The sequence below is a fragment of the Wyeomyia smithii genome, chromosome 2, assembly GCF_029784165.1.
Source record: "Wyeomyia smithii strain HCP4-BCI-WySm-NY-G18 chromosome 2, ASM2978416v1, whole genome shotgun sequence".
Classification (NCBI taxonomy): Eukaryota; Metazoa; Arthropoda; class Insecta; order Diptera; family Culicidae; genus Wyeomyia; species Wyeomyia smithii.
This window is the reverse complement of record NC_073695.1, coordinates 207320864-207344119: the sequence shown is the minus strand read 5'-3', so window position 1 is coordinate 207344119 and position 23256 is coordinate 207320864. Positions and strand designations below refer to the sequence as shown.

The following is a 23256-nucleotide window of genomic DNA, read 5'->3' as shown; positions in this document are numbered from 1 at the left end:
ATTATAAAAATGTAACAAGATAACCCTGGAATGCAAATAAGAGTGATTTTATAAGTTCTCCAATCAATTCAAAAACTTTCTAAACGATATGGAATATATTTTTATTGTTTTTCAGGCTGGCAAAACAGTTTAAAAAATTAAATTAAATATCCTCCAACATTCCCAGAAATGAAAGATATTTTCCTTGTATACTCTCAATGTGCTCTTTGAAAATAAGTTTTTTATCGTTAATTTTTTTTTTTTTTTTTTAAGGGGGGATTTGTTAGTAGCTTAAGTATTTATGATAAATATTAGTAAATAATGAGTATGTGTGTCCAATCACAAATGGTGACTTCTCAACACTGTTAGAAATTTGTAATTCTAATTGTTAGGATTTGTTTGCTTTCGCAATTAGGACTTATCATTCGTAGGGATTTATACCTACTTGTCAGAAAAGGGGAAGTAAACTTACAACTAACTTAATTGCTAACTTATTGGCTATAAAGAGAGCTTTTCGTAGCAATTGAGGATTGCAACGATTTTTGTCGAAAATTGTTAATAATTTTATTTGACATAGTTTCTAATGGTTCAACACCAGTAAGTCTATGTAATTCGAGTGTACCAAACCAAGGAGGACGCTTCAAAATCATTTTCAGAATTTTATTCTGAATCCTTTGGAGCGTTTTCTTCCTTGTTGAACAGCAACTTGACCAGATCGGTACAGCATAGAGCATTGCTGGTCTAAAAATTTGTTTGTAAATTAAAAGTTTGTTCTTTAAACAAAGTTTAGAATTCCTGTTAATGAGAGGATATAAACATCTCGTATATTTGATGCACTTGGCTTGTATACTCTCAATGTGCTCTTTGAAAATAAGTTTTTTATCATAAATTAGTCCCAAGTACTTAACCTTGTCGGACCAACTTAAAATAACCCCATTCATCTTGACAACGTGATTATTGTTTGGCTTGAGGAAAGAAGCCCTAGGCTTATGCGGAAAAATTATCATTTGAGTTTTCAGAAGCATTGGGAGAGATTTTCCACTTTTGCAAGTAGGAAGAAAAAATATCTAAACTTTTCTGCAATCGACTGCATATGACACGAAGGCTTTTTCCTTTTACGGAAATGCTTGTGTCATCGCAGAACAATGACTTTGTGCATCCTGGAGGCAAATCAGGAAGATCTGAAGTGAATATGTTGTACAGGACTGGACCCAAGACTGAACCTTGAGGTACACCTGCTCTGACAGGAAATCTATCAGATTTTGAATTCTGATAGACAACCTGCAGAGTTCGATCAGTAAGATAATTTTTTAAAATTTTGATTAGGAAAATTGGAAAATTAAAAGTTTGCAATTTCGCAATCAAACCTTTATGCCAAACACTGTCGAATGCTTTTTCTATGTCTAAAAGAGCAGCTCCAGTGGAATAACCTTCAGATTTGTTAGCTCGTATTATATTAGTTACAGACGAATCCTCCCAGATCAGCAGATTGCAAGAACTGGAACGCGAAGTCCACCGACTCGAGGAACCACTCGCCACATTATTTCATTCGAAGTGAGCGAGTCGGATTTCTACAGACGCTGACTGGAACGATTCCCACGGGCGTTGGCAGCGCATGCAACGGCATCGACGACGACAACGACGCGGGCTGCAGTTTGCTTGGTCAGCGGTGCAGTTGCTTTTCTAGCTTTGTAACCAGGGCATAAAAATAATAAAGTTAGTTCTAATTGAGACACGATAGAGGATAGTTAACTTTAGGTTTTCATTAATCATTTTTTAAAAAGCCCTTCAGGCTAGAAAGAATTGTAACTGGCGCAGTCGTAAGTAGGATTCAAGTAAATCCTTAGTCCGCGAGTGCAAGTGTCCGTGATAAAACTTAATCGAAGGAATATCGACAAAGTGGAATCACACCTCGAGGTGATATCGAGGATTCGAGGCTCTTCCCGAAGGACGGGGTATACTTGAGAATTCTGTTCAATAAAATAAAAACAAAACCGTGAGTAATTTTAATCTTTTTTTTCTATTTTAGTTGCAATACTTTTTTTTTGCTTGTTTAACTAAGTGCAGTGAAAGTGTTTTATGATAACCAGAAGAATGAGTGATGAAATGCAAGCGCGTTTAGATACTCTAACCGCCCAGTTAGAGGCACAACGGCTACAAATAGCCTCTTTGTTAGAAAATGCGCGGACAAATACCGCAAACCAAGCGATCGCAAGCACGTCTTCGATCATGGAGATGCCGAAATTTGACATTTCACGCATCCCTGACGCGATTAGGATGGTTCCAGAATATAATGGAAGTCCTAATTCTCTGGCCTGTTGGCTCGAATCCGTAGAGCAAAAGCTACAAATTTCAAAAAATCTAGTGAGTGAAACAGATCTGCCGCTAGTGATGCCCCTTTGGGTTGGCATTATTCGGGATAAAATCCACGGAAATGCAAACGAAGCACTCACTATGAGTCAATGTAGGCTCGAGTGGGAGGCAATAAAGTGTACATTGAAAGACCATTTCGGCGACAAGCGCGACTTGTCTGCCATAGTAACCAGTATTTCATACTTACGCCAAGGTAACAAAAATGTTACCGATTTTCATTATGAATGCAAAGGAATTTTGGCAAGCATCAATGCCAAAATTCAACTTGACGATCGACTCAAGCAGTGTTCTAACGTTATCCTGGAATCGTACGAAAGTATGATTATCGACGCATTCATTGACGGACTGCATGACAGCCTTTCATCTTTAGTGCGAGTGGGTCTACCGAAAACATTGCATTCAGCATACCAGAGCGCCTTGTCTTTAGAAAGTGCACAACGGAGAAAACGAGAGCGAAGATCCATGAATGTTGGCTTCGAGCAAACAAAATTTTTGCCCAAATTTTCTGCGAGACCGCAGGACGTTCAAAAATGGCCTGCTCAACAAGGATTTAACACAAAATCCAATCCCATTCCTAACCCCAATCCAAATCCTAATATAAATTCCCAGAACAGAAACGTTGTTCAAAATCGACCAGATTGGAACTCGAATCAATTTCGACAGTACCCCCCGCGTCTCGCTATCAAACCGGACCCATCCGGTCAACTTAGAACGAACAACTATCGTCCGACGCAAGTAAATTCGCACGAGGAGTGTGTTGAACCCCTAACCGAAAATAAACAGACCGAGGACAATGATAATGGCTGTCCATATGCAGATGAAGATGACGATGTAAATTTTATGCCCGATTCCGAACAACAAGCAAGGGAATGACCTTTCTTCCATATTTAGAGATCAATAGAAGAACCGGGCCCCCTCTAAAAATTTTAATAGATACAGGAGCTAATCGAAATTACATTTCTCCAAAAATAGTTCCAACAAAATCCGTAGCTTCAGGATCACTTCATAGAGTGAAAAACATCAATGGATCCTATATAATTAACCAACACACCTTTTTTAACCCATTCGCAAAACACATAACTAGTATTTCCAATCAGAAATTTCATCTTTTTGAGTTTCATAACTTTTTCGATGGTCTGATTGGATTTCAGACACTTCACGAGTTGGGAGCCCTGTTCGACACCTCAACAGTCGAATTGATTATTAAAGACACCGTCATACCTTTGAAGAAAAAGTATCCCGATTTGATTGAGTTGAACTTTCATGAATTAATGTCCACAATTCACGAGGTCCCGGTTTCGGTCGCCTCCGGAGATTTCTTCCTGGAAGACGACCTACAAGTTGCCGCTGACGTATACGTGCCCTCCGGAGTGTACAGTATTCAAGAGAGTAAAGCAAGATTAGTTTTTGTTTGCACACAGGAATGTTCAACAAACAAGAAAATTGATTATGGGCAAATCGTTTCTGAAATTAATAATTTTGAAGTGAAGGATTTTCCATCACAAATTAAAGCATGTAGGCGAAATATTGAAAACGAAGTGCGTACAGATCATTTGAACGACGAAGAGAGATCGAAGCTTCTCAGCTTGCTTACAAGAAACCCAACAGTGTTCTACAGAGAGGGTGACGACCTATCGTTTACTAACGTGATTAAACATCGTATAAACACCAGCGACGAGCTGCCCGTTTATACAAAAAATTACAGGTACCCCTTCGTCCATAAGGAAGAGGTACAGAAACAAATTTCTAAAATGCTCAGCCAAGGCATCATACAGCCAAGTACATCGCCATGGGGGTCACCCATATGGATAGTACCAAAAAAGGCCGATGCATCTGGTAAGCAAAAATGGCGCCTAGTAGTCGACTATAGAAAACTAAATGCGAAGACTATAGATGACAAATATCCGCTGCCCAATATCACCGAGATACTGGACAAGCTAGGCAGGTGCCAATACTTTAGCACACTTGATCTGGCCTCTGGTTTTCACCAGATCGAGGTCGACGCTAGAGATGTACAGAAAACAGCGTTTCAAGTTGACCACGGCTTATACGAATATTTACGAATGCCGTTTGGTCTGAAAAATGCTCCGGGTACGTTTCAACGGGTTATGGACCATGTACTCAGAGAATTCATTGGAAAATGTTGTCTCATTTACATGGACGACATAATTGTTTTTTCAGCTTCCTTGCAAGAGCATCTCGAGAACTTAGAAAAAATACTGAGAGCACTTGAAAAAGTAAATTTAAAGCTTCAGCTCGACAAGTGTGAGTTTCTTAAAAAAGAAGTAGCTTTCTTAGGGCATATCGTTACGGATCAGGGCGTTAAACCGAACCCTGCTAAGATTGATGCAATCAAAAGTTGGCCACTACCGAAAAACCAAAAGGAGCTGAAAGGATTCCTTGGAATTTTGGGCTATTATAGACGATTCATTCGCGACTTTGCAAAAATTTCCAAACCACTAACTGCGCAGCTGCGAAAAGGGGAAACGATTGAACATACACCTTTATTCGTGAAAACCTTTGAAAAGTGTAAAGAATTGCTTACGCAAAGTGACGTATTGCAGTATCCCGATTTCGAACGTCCATTTATTTTGACAACCGATGCTAGTAACTTTGCGTTGGGAGCCGTGCTGTCGCAGGGTTGTATAGGAAGAGACAGACCGGTCGCGTTCGCGTCTCGGACGCTTACGAAGACGGAAGAAAATTATTCCGCTATAGAAAAGGAGCTTTTGGCTATAGTATGGGCAACTCAGTACTTCCGACCATATCTTTTCGGGAGGAAATTCACCCTCTATACTGACCACCAACCTCTTACTTACGCACTTAATCTGAAGACACCTAATACCAGATTAGTGAAGTGGAGGCTGAGACTCCTGGAATATGACTTCCAAATAACTCATCGACCAGGGAAACAAAATGTGGTAGCAGACGCTCTATCCAGAATTCCCGAAGAGGTAAATGCCAATGAAGATGAATCAACAGATAGCAATTCCGTGCACTCCGCAGACTCTGACTCATCAAATCTAATTGAGTTCACTGAGCTGCCCGTTAACTTCTTTCATAATCAAGTTATATTAAAAATTGGCGATCATTACACTGAAGATTACAGTGAAGTGTTTCCACAGATGCACCGGCGAACTATTACAAATTTCGCGTTCGGGGTGCCAATTTTAATTAGAATATTTCGTGAATACATGGATCCACGAAAGGTAAATTGTATTCATTGCCCTGAACAGTTGTTCGGAACCCTTCAACTAGTGTATCGAAATTATTTCAGTAGATGCAAGACGTTCAAAGTAAAAATTTCACAAAGACTACTAACCGATTTAACCACAGATACCGAACAAGATCAAGTTATAGAAGAAACGCATGAAACCGCACACCGGGGTATTCGAGAAAATAGAGAAGAAATACTACGAAGGTGGTATTTCCCAAAAATGAAGAGAAAAATCCGCACGTACATTGTTTTGTGCCCTACGTGTAACAAAATGAAGTACGAGCGTAGACCATACAAAATCAAACATGGGGAAACTCCTATACCAGAGAAACCCTTGGACATTATCCATGTTGACATATTGATTTCGCGACCATACACCTTCCTATCAGTGGTCGATAAATTGACACGCTTTGGAACTTTGATTTCCATGAAGTCAAGAACCACACCGGATATACGAAGGGCCATATTAAAATATATCTCGCTATATGGCACACCGAAGCTAATGGTTTCTGATAACGAACCGGGAATACGGTCTATTGAAATGAGAGGCATGCTCGCCGACCTCAATGTCCAACAATATTTTACACCGGTTGATAGAAGTGAAACTAACGGGATTGTAGAGCGATTTCATTCGACCATTAATGAAATCTACAAATGCAATAGGCATAAGTTTCCCAATGTTTCAATCAAGGAGATGTTTTTGATTTGCTGTACCTTATACAACAACAGCGTACACTCCTCTCTGAAAATCAAACCTCGAGAAGCTTTCTATGGGATTAAAGATGGTGAAGAGAGACCCCTCGACCCTCAAAGAATGCTGGAAGCCCGCAACAAAGTATACGATGAAGTAATTCATCAAATCAGGCAATCCCAAGAGAAACAGAACGACCAGCGAAACCCTTCAAGAGAGGATCCACCCGCGTTGGAGCCCGGCCAAATTGTTTATAATAAACGGCAGGGGATAAAAAACAAACAACAGAGTTTCTTCAACCCCGTAACAGTAGCCAATGACGGCCACCAGACATTCACGGACTCTAACAACCGGAAATTGCATAAGAGTAAAATAAAAAGGGTCCGTACATAAAAAAAAACCCAGTAATTAGTTTTATGTAATACTAGCATTAATTTTTTTATTCATCTTATTTACGATTTCAATCATATTAACACAGTCTCATTTTAGGATTAGTACCAATGGATTTTCGACTGGCCATGGCAGTGTGGGTTCTCGCTTTCCTTAATCCATCCCATTCCAGCTCCTCCATTCAAATAACCGACCTCCAACATAATCCCGGATTATTGGCACTAGATATGGGTAAGTCTTTCGTGAGGATTGGGAAACATCGCTTATATCACGTTGTTGACCTTAAGCAGTGCGAACCAATTTTCGCCAGACTAGACGTCGCCATACACGGACTGAAAAGCTTTGGAAACCTCTCAGACTTGACAGCAATGTTGGAATCAAAGTTTAGCAATACTCGCAAGATGTTTCAAAATTTAATGCCAAGGCAAAGAAACAAGAGAGGGTTGCTCAACTTTGTAGGATCAGCCATAAAGCAGATAACCGGAAATCTCGATAATGACGATCTAATAGAAATATCAAAAACTCTCAAAGCTCTAGAAATCGATGACAAAATTTTAATTAACGAAAATAACGAGCAAGCTAGGATTAACACCCAACTTCAGGACAGGTTAAACAAGTTTATAGAACAGTTTGAATTTGATCACAACCTTATCAGGAAAAATCTTATAGCAGCTAAGTCAAATTCAGGAATCGACAAAACAATCAAACTACTGAGAGAAATATTGAAAATTAATATCCAGCTAGATAATTTAGAATCTCACCTGAAGCTTATTTTCGAATCAATCCAACTAGCTAAACTAAATACCATACCAAGAGACATCCTTTCCCCCGACGAGTTGAGCATAATATTAGATCATTTTACCAACCATAAAATTATCATAGATAGCATTGATCAGGTTTATCAATTCCTTAATCTCAGCGCATTTTATAATCACACAAAAATTGTTTTCATAGTAGAAATTCCCTTACTAGATGAACTTGCTTATAGAACGCTGCTATTAGAGCCATTAATAGTCAAAAATAAAACACTTAAGCTACCCGCTCACGCAGCAATCACCAATGACCAACAATTCTACTTCATCATCGAGGAGTGCCAACGAGTCGGCCATAACCAAATCTGCCACCCAGAAAATTTGAACAATTTCACCTTAGATGGTTGCTTTCCATACTTGCTAAAAGGAATCCCTGCGAACTGCTCGTTCAAGGAAGTAAGTCTACCCTCAGAAATCAAGTCTATAACCGATAATCACTTGATTGCAAAACAAATAAACAGTCAAGAGATAGCAACCACTTGCGGGATGCGGAATCGAACCCTCTCGGGAACATTCCTAATCGAATACCACAATTGTACCATAATTATAAATGGGTTGGAATTTACCAACAAAGAATGGTACAAGGTAGAGCCATTATTGGTCGTTCCCATGGATGGTTTAGAAATCCAAACTATTGATATAGAGCCTCAAATAAGTTTTGAAAAACTTCATTTCATTAACAGGCATCATTTGGAGACATTAAATTCTAAAACCAACGTAACCGCCTTTACTTCCATATCTTTGTCGAGCATAAGCCTGATAATCGCAACAATCGCTATATTTTTCTTAATAAGCAGGAAATTTAGCAACCACTGGAACCATCACAACAAGAAGCCCTCATCCGGTCACAGAGTTGAATTCACTGCAAACGAGGACGTTTCGATCTTCAAGGAGGGGCAAGTTACAGACGAATCCTCCCAGATCAGCAGATTGCAAGAACTGGAACGCGAAGTCCACCGACTCGAGGAACCACTCGCCACATTATTTCATTCGAAGTGAGCGAGTCGGATTTCTACAGACGCTGACTGGAACGATTCCCACGGGCGTTGGCAGCGCATGCAACGGCATCGACGACGACAACGACGCGGGCTGCAGTTTGCTTGGTCAGCGGTGCAGTTGCTTTTCTAGCTTTGTAACCAGGGCATAAAAATAATAAAGTTAGTTCTAATTGAGACACGATAGAGGATAGTTAACTTTAGGTTTTCATTAATCATTTTTTAAAAAGCCCTTCAGGCTAGAAAGAATTGTAACTTATTAGTAACTCTGAGCAATTGATGAGTTGTGGAATGCCCATGGCGAAATCCAAACTGTTCATTTGCAAAAATTGAATTTTCGTTGATGTGTGACATCATTCTGTTAAGAATAATTCTCTCAAACAGTTCACTTATTGAAGAAAGCAAACTGATTGGTCGATAACTTGAAACTTCAGCTGGGTTCTTATCCGGTTTTAAAATGGGAGTAATTTTTGCATTTTTCCATAATTTGGGAAAATATGCAATTTTGAAGCAGCAATTGAAAATTTTCACTAAAAATTCCATTGTGCTCTCAGGGAGATGTTTGATTAGTATATTAAAGATTCCATCGTCACCAGGTGCTTTCATATTTTTGAAATTTTTAATAATTGATTTAATCTCATTCAAGTTAGTTTCAATTATTTCTGCAGGTAAAAAATCCTGGGAAGAAATTAAATCAAATTGACGTGTGACTTCATTTTCAATTGGACTCACAAAATTCAAATTTGAGTTATGAACATTCTCAAACTGCTGAGCAAGTCTTTGAGCCTTTTGTTCATTGGATACAAGAAAACGTTCACCATCTTTTAAAACTGGAATAGGCTTTGAAGGTTTCTTAAGAATCTTCGACAGCTTCCAAAATGGTTTTGAATATGGTTTCAATTTTTCAACTTTAGTCTCAAAATTTTGATTTCTCAGAAGAGTAAATCTATGTTTAATCTCTTTCTGTAATTCTTTATAAATAGTTTTAAAAACAGGGTCACGAGAACGTTGATATTGACGTCTGCGGACATTTTTCAAACGAATTAGAAGTTGAAGATTTTCGTCAATTATTGGTGAATCAAATTTCATTTGAGCCTTTGGAACAGAATAATTCCTGGCATCAACAATTGCACATTTTAATGCTTCCAAAGCGGAATCAATATTCACTTCGTTTTGCAAATCAAGCTCATTATTGAAATTTCTCTCAATATGAGTTTTGTATCTTTCCCAATTAGCCTTGTTATAATTAAAAACAGAGCTCATAGGGTTTAAAATTGATTCATGTGATAAAGAAAAAGTTATTGGAAGATGGTCAGAATCAAAGTCAGCATGTGTGATCAAATCACTACATACATGACTTTGATCTGTAAGCACCAAATCAATAGTTGAAGGGTTTCTTACAGAAGAAAAGCATGTAGGACTATTCGGAGACAAAATAGAATAGTATCCTGAAGAACAATCATTGAATAAAATTTTGCCATTGGAATTACTTTGAGAATTATTCCATGAACGATGTTTAGCGTTAAAATCGCCGATTATGAAAAATTTCGAACGATTTCTAGTGAGTTTTTGTAAATCACCTTTAAAATAATTTTTGAGCTCGCGTGTGCATGGAAATGGTAAATATGCTGCGGCAATAAATAAAATCCCAAGTTCAGTTTGAACTTCAATTCCCAAAGTTTCAATAACTTTCGCCTCAAGATGGGGAAGAGCACGATGTTTGATTCGGCGATGAATAACAATTGCAACTCCACCGCCGGAACCCTGAATCCTATCATATCTATGAACCACGTAATTGGGATCATATTTTAATTTAATGTTAGGTTTCAAAAATGTTTCAGTAATAATTGCAATATGCACATTATTTACTGTTAAAAAGTTAAAAAGCTCATTCTCATTGGCCTTCAATGAGCGAGCATTCCAATTTAATATTTTAATTGTTTTATTTAAAATCATTGCTAAATTTTAAATTAGAAACAATTTTAATAGTAAAATTTGTGCCTATTTGAATGGCTTCAAACATTGATTTTGCCTGCAACATGGCGTTCATAAGATCGAACATTGCCTGTTGCAAAAAAGAAAGTTTACCTGCCGTAATAGGCCCCAGGCAGTTGACATTAGAAAAAATATTTTCGGCAGCAATATTAGCTGGAGTGATAGGTGTACAATTATTTTCTAGCGTGTTTTGCTTACCCATATTAACGGTCATTTTCGAACTACAAACACTAGGCGGTATAATGTTCGAACTACCTGTAACCTGTGCATAAGTTAAACGGGTATGCAAAGGAGTAGGTAAACTATGCGTCACTGGTACGCTTGGAGAATTTTGTTTTGAAGTTGGTTTTAATTGAGAAATTGAATTTTGTTTACCTTGCCTTGCCTTAACAATTGCTAAACGGACTGGGCATTGATAAAAATTTGACATATGGTTGCCGTTACAATTCGCACAGCGAAAATTTTTACTCTCTTTCACAGGACATGTGTCCTTTTCGTGAGAAGAGTCTCCACAATTAAGACATTTTTGGTCCATGTTACAGAATTTGGAACCATGGCCATAACGTTGGCAAGTACGGCATTGGGTGATATGCTTTTCACCTCCGCCATACTTCCTATAAATTTCCCACTTTACACGCACATTATACAAAGCATGTGCTTTTTCAAAAAATTTCAAGTTGTTAACCTCATTGCGGTTAAAATGAATTAAATAATTAACAAGGGAAATTCCAGCGCTCTGACTGTTTTCGCCTCGTGATTTTTGTTTCATTAGAATTACTTGGGTAGGGGCTATGCCAAGTAATTCTGTTAAAGTAAGTTTGATCTCATCAACGGTTTGATCGTTGGTGAGACCTTTCAAGACAACCTTGAACGGCTTGGCGTTCTTGGTGTCGTATGTAAAAAATTTGTACATCTTGTCAGTTAAATACTGAACAAGACGATCACGACCCTTTACCGAGTCGGCTAATAAGCGGCATTCACCTCTACGGCCAATCTGATAGGTAACTTTAACGTCAGAAACAAACGTTGAAAGTTCCTTTTTGAATATATTAAATTCAGAAGAAATAGTTACCACAATAGGTGGAACTATCTCCTTTTTTAAAGATTTTATATTTTGTATAGTTTCAATATTAATAACTTCCATTTCACCAGCTTCTTGCTCAGGCAAAATATCAAAAGGATTGTCACTACAGACACTCGATGTGTCAGAAAGAGATGCCTCTCTTTTCCTCCCCGCAGCGATGCGAGGTTTCTTTTTCAAGACACACTGACATAACACAAACTTTGAAGCTATAGGCAGTCAAAGACCAGTCCACAAGCAACCGAAAAAACGTCTGATCTGTAGGACAGTTCAAGACGCACTGTTTATCGTTAATTAGTCGCAAGTACCTAACCTTGTCAAACCAACTTAAAAAAAAAACCATACATTTTGACAATGTGATTATTGTTTGGCTTAAGGAAAGTAGCCCTAGTTTTATTAAAACAGAAAAAAAAATATCACGAAATAAATTTGTTTACATATGTGTAGCAAAATTTGTCCAAAAGCTAAGAAAATAATGAAACAACAGTTTCAACCAATTCGGAGAGGGTGCTGCCAATCCTTGAGACGATTTGGGATGATATCCGTCAAAGCACTTTTTTTTTATTCTCGCTTATTTTCCGTCGGTCTATTTTCGCCACTGTTGTGGCCAATTACCGACGCCCAGGGAGGCGACTCCACACCCGGGTCCCTAACTCACGACCCGTTTTTTAACGGACCGGTGCCAACGGCTTTACTTCCTCATGCGATGGAAGGCGTGATCCCAGAGATTTTTCGCCTCAGAAAATCTCCCGGTGTCGGCTAGGATTGAATCTAGACCAGTTGGGTTGGTTGTGAGTGGATCACGCCACCCCACAACCATCGACACCTATGTCGGCGGTGGGATTCGAACCCAGGCGTCGAGCGTGGTTGGCGGAGACGTTACCAACCACACAAGGCCCCCGCTCATCAAAGCACTTTATCCATGGTTGAATTCCTTTATTTTCAAATTCAGACACCTTACTTCCAGATAGACCAAATCCTACGTCAAAAAATGGCATCTCTATCAAAAAAACCTGATGTTCCCTGATTTCGCAAAATAGATTCCTTGCTTCTCTCGTTTTTTCTAGGTTTCCTATATAACGTAATCGAAGAGATGCCTTTAGTTCAGAAGATGTAAGATTGAGTGAGGACCCAAAGTATTTGTTCCTATTTTCATCCTAACCCAAATATTCATCTCATGGAACATTGACGCAAATTTAAAGCGAGGAAAAACTCATATTTCCAAATTTAATCAAATTATTAATCCATTGAATAAATTGCTCTCAAGCTACTCAAGGCTTCGCATTATATAGAAACTTCAAAAACTCACGTTAAAACTCTAGATGTTGTAAAATATTCAGGCATCCAAGCTCAAAACTTGTAATCTCGATTTCTTTCCTTTTGATTTCCTTGCGGGAGACTGAACCACTGCAACCATTATTTGATCTATTGTTGTATGCTCCAACTTACTCTAAGTGCGTATGAGCAGGTTCATCACTATCTGGCGAGTTGATGTCCTTGCTACATTGCACATTTATTATTTTTATTTTTTTTTAATAGGGGGGGAATGTTTGTAATGATTTATTTATGTACTAATATCTATTCAGAATCAACATTGTGTGTTCTGCCACAAATGGTGACATTTCAACACTATTATATATATTTGTACGCTTTTTTATATTATTGAATGTTATTAGTTTTCGCAGTTAAGTTAATGTAATTGTAGGAAAATTATTAAACCTACTTGTCAAGGAAAAAAAGGAATGAAACAAAACTTAAAATAAACTTAAAACTATCTTACTGACTATAAAGTGAGCTAATCGTTGCAATTGAGGATTGCAACGATTTTTGTCGGAATTTGTTGATAATTTGGCTTGACATATTTTCTCATGTTTCTACATTAGTGAGCATATGTAGCTCGTTTGTGCTAAACCAGGGAGGACGCTTCAAAATCATTTTCAAAAGTTTATTCTGAATCCTTTGAAGTGTCTTCTTCCTAGTTGTACAACAACTTGTCCAGATGGGAACTGCATATAACATTGCTGGTCTAAATATTTGTTTGTAAATTAACAGTTTATTCTTGAGACAAAGTCTAGAATTCCTGTTGATAAGAGGATATAAACATTTGATATACTTATTGCTCTTTGACTGGATATTTTCAATGTGCTCCTTGAAAGTAAGGTTCTTATCATAAATTAGCCCTAAGTATTCAACTTGATCAGGCCAATTTAAGACCACACCGTTCATCCTTATAACGTGGTTATGGGTGGGTTTGAGAAATGAAACTCTTGGCTTATGAGGAAAAATAATTAACTGTGTTTTTGAAGCATTAGGGGAAATCTTCCATTTTTGTAAGTATGAAGAAAATATATCTAAACTTTTTTGAAGCCGACTGCATATAACACGAAGGCTTTTTCCTTTTGCGGAAATGCTTGTATCGTCACAAAACAGAGATTTCTCACAACCTGGTGGTAAATCAGGAAGATCAGAAGTAAAAATGTTATATAAGATTGGGCCCAAGATACTCCCCTGAGGCACACCAGCTCTAACAGGCAATCTATTAGATTTACCATTTAGATAGTTAACCTGAAGAGTGCGGTCAGTTGAATAACTTTGTATCATTTTTGTAAGGTAAAGCGTAAAACTGAAATTTTACATTTTAGCTATTAAACCTTTATGCCAAACACTGTCGAATGCCTATTCTATATCTAGTAGACCTGCTCCAGTCGAATAGCCTTCAGCTTTATTAGTTCGAATTATATTTGTTACTCTAAGTAACTGATGAGTAGTGGAATGCCCATGGCGAAAACCAAACTGCTCATTTGCAAAAATTGAGTTCTCATTAATATGTGTTATCATTCTATTGAGAATTATTCTTTCAAAAAGTTTGCTAATAGAGGAAAGTAAACTAATTGGTCGATAACTTGATGCCTCAGCTGGATTCTTTTCGGGTTTTAAAATTGGAGTGATTTTGGCATTTTTCCATTTCGTAGGAAAATGTGCTAGTGCAAAGCATCTGTTAAAAATTCTTACCAAGAAATTTAAAGAGTTTTCGGGAAGTCTTTTTATGAGGATATAGAAAATCCCATCATCTCCTGGTGCTATCATGTTTTTGAATTTTTTGAGAATGGTTCGCACCTCATTCAAGTTTGTCTCCAATACCTCTTCGGAAAGAAATTCTTGGGTGGTGATCTGAACATACTTTTGATTTACTTCATTTTCAATAGGACTGACTACGTTCAAGTTGGAGTTATGAACACTCTCAAACTGCTGAGCAAGTTTTTGAGATTTTTGTTCATTCGTTAGAAAAATGCAATCACCATCTTTAAGGACTGGAATGGGCTTCGAGGGTTTTTTAAGAACCTTCGAAAGCTTCCAGAAAGGTTTTGAATAAGGTTTTAGTTGTTCAACTTCTCTCATGAAATTCTCATTTCGCAAGAGAGTGAATCTATGTTTAATTTCCTTTTGTAATTCTTGAAAAATAATTTTCAAAGCAGGATCACGAGATCTTTGGTATTGACGTCTCCATATGTTCTTCAAACGCATAAGAAGTTGAAGTTCACTGTCAATAATTGGTGCATTAAATTTCACTCGAGCCTTAGGAACTGATAAATTCCGGGCATTGAGTATTAAGCTGCTAAAATTATCTAATGCTCTGTCAATGTCAGCACTATTTTGTAAAATAATATCATCATTCAAATTTTCTTCGATCGTAGAACGATATCTATCCCAATTAGTCTTGTGATAATTTAACACAGATCTAGTGGGATTTAAAATAGTTTCATGGGAAATAGAAAATGTTATGGGAAGATGATCAGAATCAAAGTCAGCATGAGTTAATAAATCACTGCATGAATGACTTTGATTTGTTAGTACCAAATCAATTGTAGATGGATTCCTAATAGAAGAATAACATGTAGGACCATTTGGAAAATAAAACTGAATAAAATCCAGCCGAGCAATCATTAAACAATATTTTTCCATTGGAATTGCTATGAGCATTATTCCAAGATCGATGTTTCGCATTAAAATCACCGATGATTAAAAATTTAGATTTATTTCTTGTGAGTTTTTGCAAATCTCCCTTGAAATAATTTTTTCGCTCATCAGTGCATTGAAAAGGCAAATACACTGCGGCTATAAATAAAGTGCCAATACTTGTTTCAATTTCAATTCCCAAACTCTCGATAACTTTGGTTTCAAGATGGGGTAAAACACGATGTTTTATCCGACGGTGGATAACTATTGCAACTCCACCACCGGCAACATCAATTCTATCAAACCTATGAACCATGTAATTTAGGTTCTTTTTTAGTTCAATATTTGGCTTTAAAAGCGTTTCAGTCACAACTGCAATATGCACATCGTGGACTGTTAAAAAATTGAAAAATTCATCCTCTTTCGCTTTTAAAGAGCGAGCATTCCAATTTAGAAAATTTACAGCATTATTTAAAACCATTGCTGAATTTCAATTTCATAACAGTATTAGTTGTAAATTTTATACCTTCTTGCACAGCCTCTTACATCGAGTTACAGTTCAACAAAACGGACATTAGCTGCAGCATGGATTGTTGTAGGTATTAAATCTTTTCTGGAGTTGGACTACCTGAATCAATACTGGCTGACTTTTCAGCACCAAACACGAATGGTTTGTTACTGTTTGTATTTGAAATATTACCTGTAAGGACACTGGCATATGAACAGCCTGGTGTTGCCTGAACAGGATTTTTTGTCTGAAATTTGTTAGCTGAATTTAAATTATTACCTACAGACACACCTGCTAATGAAAGTGCTGGTGATGCCTGAACAGTATTGAATGTCTTTTGTATACCCACATTGACAACAGGTTGCTTAGAATTCCTACGTTGTCTGGAAGCAATAATTTTTGACCTTACAGGACAATTAAAGAAATTGGATTTGTGATTTCCCCCACAATTTACACATTTGAAACTATTAGTGGTCTCTTTCACGGGGCAGATATCTTTCGTGTGACCAGTGTCACCACAAATCATACATTTTGCTGCCATATGGCAGTTTCGAGTTCCATGCCCATAGGCTTGACAATTCCGACATTGAGTAAGATTATGGATTTCTCCATGTCTCTTGAAATTTTCCCACTTTATTCGCACGTTAAATAAAACACGTGCTTTTTCCAAACATTTTAAATTATTTACTTTGGTACGATCAAAATGTACTAAGTAATTTTCCTGGTGTATTCCAGTTTGATTTATTTTGGCATTTGCCTTTCGTTTCATCAAAATTACTTGGTTGGGAGCAAAACCAAGTGATTTTGACAAACATTCTTTAATTTCCTCAATAGTTTGGTCATTTGAAAGACCTTTCAAAACAGCCTTAAACGGTCTCTCGTTTTTGGCAGCAAGAGAATAAAATTTATACATCTTTTCAGTCAAATACTGTAAAAGATGTTTATGGCCATCAAGAGATTCGGCCAAAATGCGAATTTCGCCTTGGGGGCCAATTTGAAAATCAACTTTCACATCCGACAGAAATGATGAAAGTTCTGATCGAAATGCTTTTAAATTTGCTACAAATACCACAATAGGTAGAACTTTAACCTTCTTCATAACGGCTTTATGCTCAGTATGAGAAGTTTGAATTTCTTGATCCCCAACGGAAGAAAGAATATCATACCTGTTAGTCGAAATTTCAGTGTCACTTGGAGGAGATGCCTCACGTTTCCTTGAAGCCGCATCAAAGCGAGCTTTTTTTATTTTTTCCAGGCATAACTGGAAAACTTCACTACACTTTCACTTCACTATAGAATTTAAGTAGAAATATCTCAAACCAAATTTACTCACTAAACACACGTTAACGTTAAAAACAAATTTATTACTTTGCGTTTCAACAGGTAGTCTTTCAAGAAGATTGCCTGTTGAAAGCGAAAAACAAAATTTCAATATCTCTCGGTAGTCTAAGACTTAGCCTCGAGCTGTTGGTAAAATGCGACCGTACTGTACTGCCGGTAACCGCAAGTCAGTCCCAACTGTAAAAATGTTAAAACGAGAAAACAGCTTCGAAAGATATTTCATTCACGCTCAGTTATCACTTATTTAAGATAAACTATTTTGACAATATTCATGCTAAAATATAGTTTGCATACTAGCCTGCACTAATCACGTTGTAAAAACCATTGATATAATTGATTTTATGATAAAAACCTTGAGTGTGACTGACTTGCCGTTACATTCTACACCGAAGAGAAAAGTAACCGCAAGTCAGTCACATTGCCATGTTGAAACTATAGTGCGTGTTGACGTGTTGTTATTCGTTGCCGTGGAAAACTGTCAATCCTTCGCTGTTAGGAAGTCCATGAAAACCTTTTAAGAAATGTCGACGTTGGAAAATCTCATGATGTACGGAACTGATGAAAGCTTATCCGGTGAGGACTCGGATAAAGAAACTGAAGCCGGGACTGCAGTTGGTTCATCCGACAACAAATGTCAAGATGATCCAAATCCATTTGAGGTTCGAGCATCACCTTTGGAGATTTCTTGGAACGGTTCCCTGGATTCTGATGGAAGTTTTTTCGATACTCAAGATTTTGCGGATAGATCTACGAAGAAGCGAACCAAGAAAAAAAATTGACCTGAATTCGTATTAGCAGAAAATTGCTCCACATAAATTCATCACCAATTTAAACTAAAAAATAATCCGAATAATTGATAATTATTACTAGATAACTTATTTTCATCTAAACGGTCGTATCGAACTCTTTTTTACTCCCCATTCATTTTACTGTTGTATTATGCATGTTTTTTTTTGTAAATCGGGACTGACTTTCGGTTATTTTTCTTCTGGGACTGACTTGCGGTTACTTTGCCTAATGTGACAATTCGACTTGGTATTGATTTCCACTTTTGTTGAACAAACCACTATTTTTTATCGGTACATCTGAAAATATACTCAAAGCTAGGCCAAAATACGATGCTAACTCAAAATTGACAAAATTACAGATGGGACTGACTTGCGGTTACCGGCAGTGTAGGACAGTTCAAGTCGATCTGACATTGCACATTAATCTCAGATAGGCAACGCACTTCATATGAAGTTTATTACCATACCGGGACTTTCTCTCCAAATATCGTTAGGTTCTATGTGTCCCTTACCGAAGATACGCGATCGGCGTCATATTAAAACTCGGCATTCACAGAGTAGATGTTCTGATGTTTTCTTCCTTAGAAAATATATTTCCTTGATGTCCTTCCTTAGAAAACATATTCGTCGCACTGCTCCACATGGCTATAACGGAATTCATACTACAACGGATCATTTTTTTTCGAACCACTTTCCACACTAACCATATCACATTACTGCTTACTACGCTATTGGGACATCATCTAACCAAAGGGTTTACTTAACGTCAGCGTCATTATCGTAAAATTCTCGAATTACCATTAAGTAAGCAAGTCAATAATACCATAGATTGAACACTCACTTACACGGTGACAAAAAAGTCCGGTCACACTTTTTTGGGGTCGCCTGTAGCCTACACGTTGCATCTCTCTGCTGCCATCTATATGTCAAATGAAAGGGTTAACTTTGCTGCCCAAAGTGGCAGAGTTTCGTTTCTGTGCAGTTTGTTTACATTGAGTTATGAGCCATGGCAGAGTTAAGAGCAGATGTTATCGCTGAATATGTGAAAGGGTACAAACCCGGACACATATTCAAACACCTAAAACCGCTCGGAATCAACCGGAAATTTGTGTACCGAACCATAAATCGGTACCTAGAGACCGGAGGCACCGAGGACAAGGCACGATCTGGACGACCAAGGTCTGTGAGAACTCCAAGGCTGAAAAAGATTATACGAGACCGGATTCGCCGGAATCCCGCCCAATCTGCACGGAAGCTGGCCAGGAACCTTAAAATGAACCGAGAATCAATCCGCCTACTCCTGCGCAAGGATTTAAAACTTACACCGTACAAAAAACAGGTGGTTCATGGGGTTACCAGAGCTACAAAGGACAAGAGGTACCAACGGTCGCGGGAGTTGCTCGGTTGGCGCGCAGATGACGAGATTATTTTTTCGGACGAGAAGTTGTTCGTTTTGGAGCAAACAGTCAATCGCCAAAATAATCGAATTTGGAGTGTGAGCCTCCAGCAAGCTCCTGCGGACAAACTAAACGTTTCCCGGTTCCAAAATAAGACGTCAGTGATGGTTTGGGGAGCCATTTGCAAAAGAGGTAAACTGCCTCTTATTTTTATCGATAAAGGGGTCAAAATCAACGCAGCGTACTACCTGGACACGGTCTTGAATAAAAATGGTTTGTCCAAGCTGAACTATTGTTTGAAGACGATTACTACTGCTTCCAGCAAGATGGCGCCCCATCCCACACCGCAAAGGTTGTTCAGGCGTGGTGTGAGGAAAACTTGACCGATTTCATTTCGAAGAATGAATGGCCTCCGTCGTCTATGGATCTGAATCCACTGGATTATTTCGTGTGGGGATACATGATGTCGAAGCTGAACGACTATAAAATAACAAATTTGGAGCAATTCAAGCGAGTTATCACGAAAATCTCGAACGAGATGCCGATGGAGCACGTGCGCGCCGCTTGCGACGACTTTCCGAGACGTCTGAAGCTGGTTCGATCAGAGAAAGGTGGTGTAATTCCGAGATATCGTCTGTGAAGTATCTTTATGAGTTACTGAATAAAGCTATGAAAGCCAGATTCAGATTTTCTTCTTATTCTTTAAAATATTGAGATTTTCCTGTGTGACCGGACTTTTCTGTCACCCTGTATACAAACAGTTACTTTACAGTTACTTAGATGCAAAATAAACTTCGTCGAAACCCAAAAAGCTTTTGGCAGTTTGTTAGAACGAAGCGAAGAAATAATAATGGAATCTAAGCTAAGGTTTTTCTGGACGATAACCCTGATGGTATCTCTGCTATCATCTTCAAAAAATACATGAATGAGCTTGCCAACCCAAAGTCAAAAAAAATTTAAGTCGTTTGCCTTGACAACAAGGCAAATTCCCAGTTCTTTGGAAAAACTCGCATATTTTTCCGATAAACAAAAAAACAACAAACAAGTTTTTCGTCACTATCAGAGTATAACATCAGTAAGCTCCTGTTCGAAATTGTTTGAGACGATTCTCAATAATCACCTGCTGTTTCACACAAAAAGCATTATCACTACTGATCAACAAGGTTTTTATCCTAATCATTCTGTGACAATCAAATTGCTTTGTTTCACTTTGGGTTGTATCGCTTAGGTTGAAAATGGGAAACAAATGGTTGATGTATACACAGAATTGAAAGCTAAATTTGATCAAATTAACCATCGAACATTACTCCACAGACTCACTAGAATTGGTTTTTTTTTTTTTTGACGTAGGACTACGTCTAACCGCACTATATCGAGATACATTCTGCGGAAACTAAAACCAAGGTGTAACGTCGGAATGGAAGATTTCAAACGGTTATACTGATGTAACCACATTATGGATCACAATAATTATTATGTCGTTGGATTGATGAAATAATGGGCAATTTTGCGATTCTTCAGATATCATTATCACTTCATTTTTAAACAGTGAAAATCGAATAAAAGTTTCAAGGTCGAATTTTAACGAACAATCACAGGTGAGCACGACAAAAAATGTGATTTAACATAATCGCTCAGTTTTAACACATGTGTGCCAAAACCAAACCGTGCCAGAAGTAAAACGAGCTCAAGTCGAACAGAGCCTCAAAAGGAAATATAAAGCTATTGCAGTTCTACGTCAACTATGCGGTCGTGTCTTGGATACCACCCTTCTATTTTTTTGCGAACGATGAATTGCACAATTAGTGATAGAAGCTTAAGTATCAAGCTTGGATCGTGCAGATCCCGACAATTCACAAACACTTCCCAAGTTCCCCAAGGAAGTAATTTTTGATTGAAGCTGATGATTGAAGTTTGTTTGACCAAAAAGGAGTTCTAGGGTGTCGTTATTTTGGACCCGTTTTCAAGACACCGGTTTTCAAGACTTCAACATAATTATTCAAAACGTCTTTGTACACCTTTGTTTGATTCTCGTCTTTGTAAGTCTTTGTTTGATTTACGCACCTTATAGAAATAGAAACCTGTCATTCAGAAAATCGTCATAAAAAAGATGTCTGCTTTTGTTCGTCGCCACATAAGCTAAACTATTTGTTTAATTTTTAAAAAACTTCAAAACAAGATAAAACGCAGGATTACCTAAGAATCGTCTTTAATTTAGTAACAAAGAGTCCAACTGGGCATAACTATAATTTAGTTATCATGGATAAGCGTTACAGTGATTTATCAAATTTAAACACGATTATTGTACAAGAAGCAGTGTACCTTTAAATTCTTATCAACAGGTAAAGAAGAGCTCTCTACAGCATATCCCAACTCATGCAGCGCGCACTGCTCAATCAGAGGCTAGATATACTGTCACCACAATAAGCAGACTGATTGGAAAGCTACGATAGAGATGGTCGGGTTTGATGTTTTTCAAGCCCGTACCCGACCCGAACCCGAATTTTTTTTTCGGTCGAAACCCGAGCCCGACCCGAACCCGAAACTTTTTTTTTCGTTCAAACTCGAACCCCACCCGAACCCGAAATTGTGAAACCCGAACCCGACCCGAACCCGAGATTTCATAGATTTTCTAGTCGGGTTTCGGGTTTGAAAACCCGAAACCCGACCATCTCTAAGCTACGATAGAACTGCTGCCGAACGGAGTGACGGAAAAAGGAATGAAATAAAAAAAATAAACATAAATTGATGCTCCCCAGTGGAATATGGCATGACAGCAGTGACAGACCTTCATTAATTAATTAACCGAAAATGGTCATTAAGGATTATCTCCGGAGTAAACTCCTCCCTTAGTTATCAAATATTGCCATCAGCATTAACTAGGATATCTAATACTGTCCGGGTTTCGTTCCGAGCCCAAGTCAAGCAGCGTGTGCAAGTATCATTATTGGACACTCCTTTCTGTCACCATCACTCGCAGCGGCCAGTATTCCCATTTAGCCAAAGCGATTATAATCGTAAGCATCGTACAGATGGCGCTTGTATGCGGTTCATCTTGGAGGCTTAGAAAAGAATTGACTATGAAGAAAACAATACAATTCCCCTATCAGTGGGGTGTGGTCTTACAAGTAAGAAGGTTGTTTGAAGAATTATTCATAAATTCAATTCCCATTCCATTTACTAAAGAAGTTCAGTTTTACCGACACATGTCATTCGAAATTTTTAATATTTATAACATGACAGTTGATTTTTTATACAAAAAAAAAAACAAAAGTAACAAAGAGACGATACAGCAGGAAAAGGTGATCATCGGGCCGATGCCCGTGTTGTCACGCATTGTGCAAGAAGATCTGAAGAAAACAGTTGGCGACAACGTCTGCCCCGGGAACCGGTTTGGGAGCTGCGATCTATATGAATCCTACCAAACGGGCAACTGCTGTCTGGCTCTGGCGACTTCGAGTACTCCAGTCCGGGGCTTGGAACGTGCTGCATTACCGGATGATGATGGTGTTTAAATTTAGATTCCCAGCACCAACTGAGACTGGCACTTTATTAACATTCTGCACCGTATGTTTCTATGTTTTTCCATTGCGTACATTTACTGGCCGTACCTACGTACGTTTGTACAGTCAGGCAACAAATGGAACTCTTCAACCTAGCTAGTGAATGCGTAAAAAATCTTCAGCTCGTTTCCTCGAGGCTCGGATTCTTGACGTGCGGATGGAATCGATT

General features: G+C 38.1%; 3 protein-coding genes across 5 annotated transcripts in view; 2 read left to right on the top strand and 1 right to left on the bottom strand.

The window, feature by feature from the left end:
* The window catches only part of LOC129724834 (intraflagellar transport protein 74 homolog), a 106363-nt gene that overhangs the window by 49547 nt on the left and 33560 nt on the right, over nucleotides 1–23256 (top strand). The window lies entirely within an intron of this gene.
* LOC129724833 (SLIT-ROBO Rho GTPase-activating protein 1-like) overlaps nucleotides 1–23256 on the bottom strand; it is a 177605-nt gene that overhangs the window by 140644 nt on the left and 13705 nt on the right. The gene's annotated exons all lie outside the window — the stretch shown is intronic.
* On the top strand, nucleotides 1445–8682 carry LOC129724835 (uncharacterized). Its single transcript, XM_055680060.1, has 2 exons — nucleotides 1445–1975; nucleotides 6750–8682. Exon 2 carries the CDS (start codon nucleotides 6761–6763, stop codon nucleotides 8459–8461), a length of 1701 nt encoding a protein of 566 aa, XP_055536035.1. The 5' UTR covers nucleotides 1445–1975; nucleotides 6750–6760; the 3' UTR covers nucleotides 8462–8682.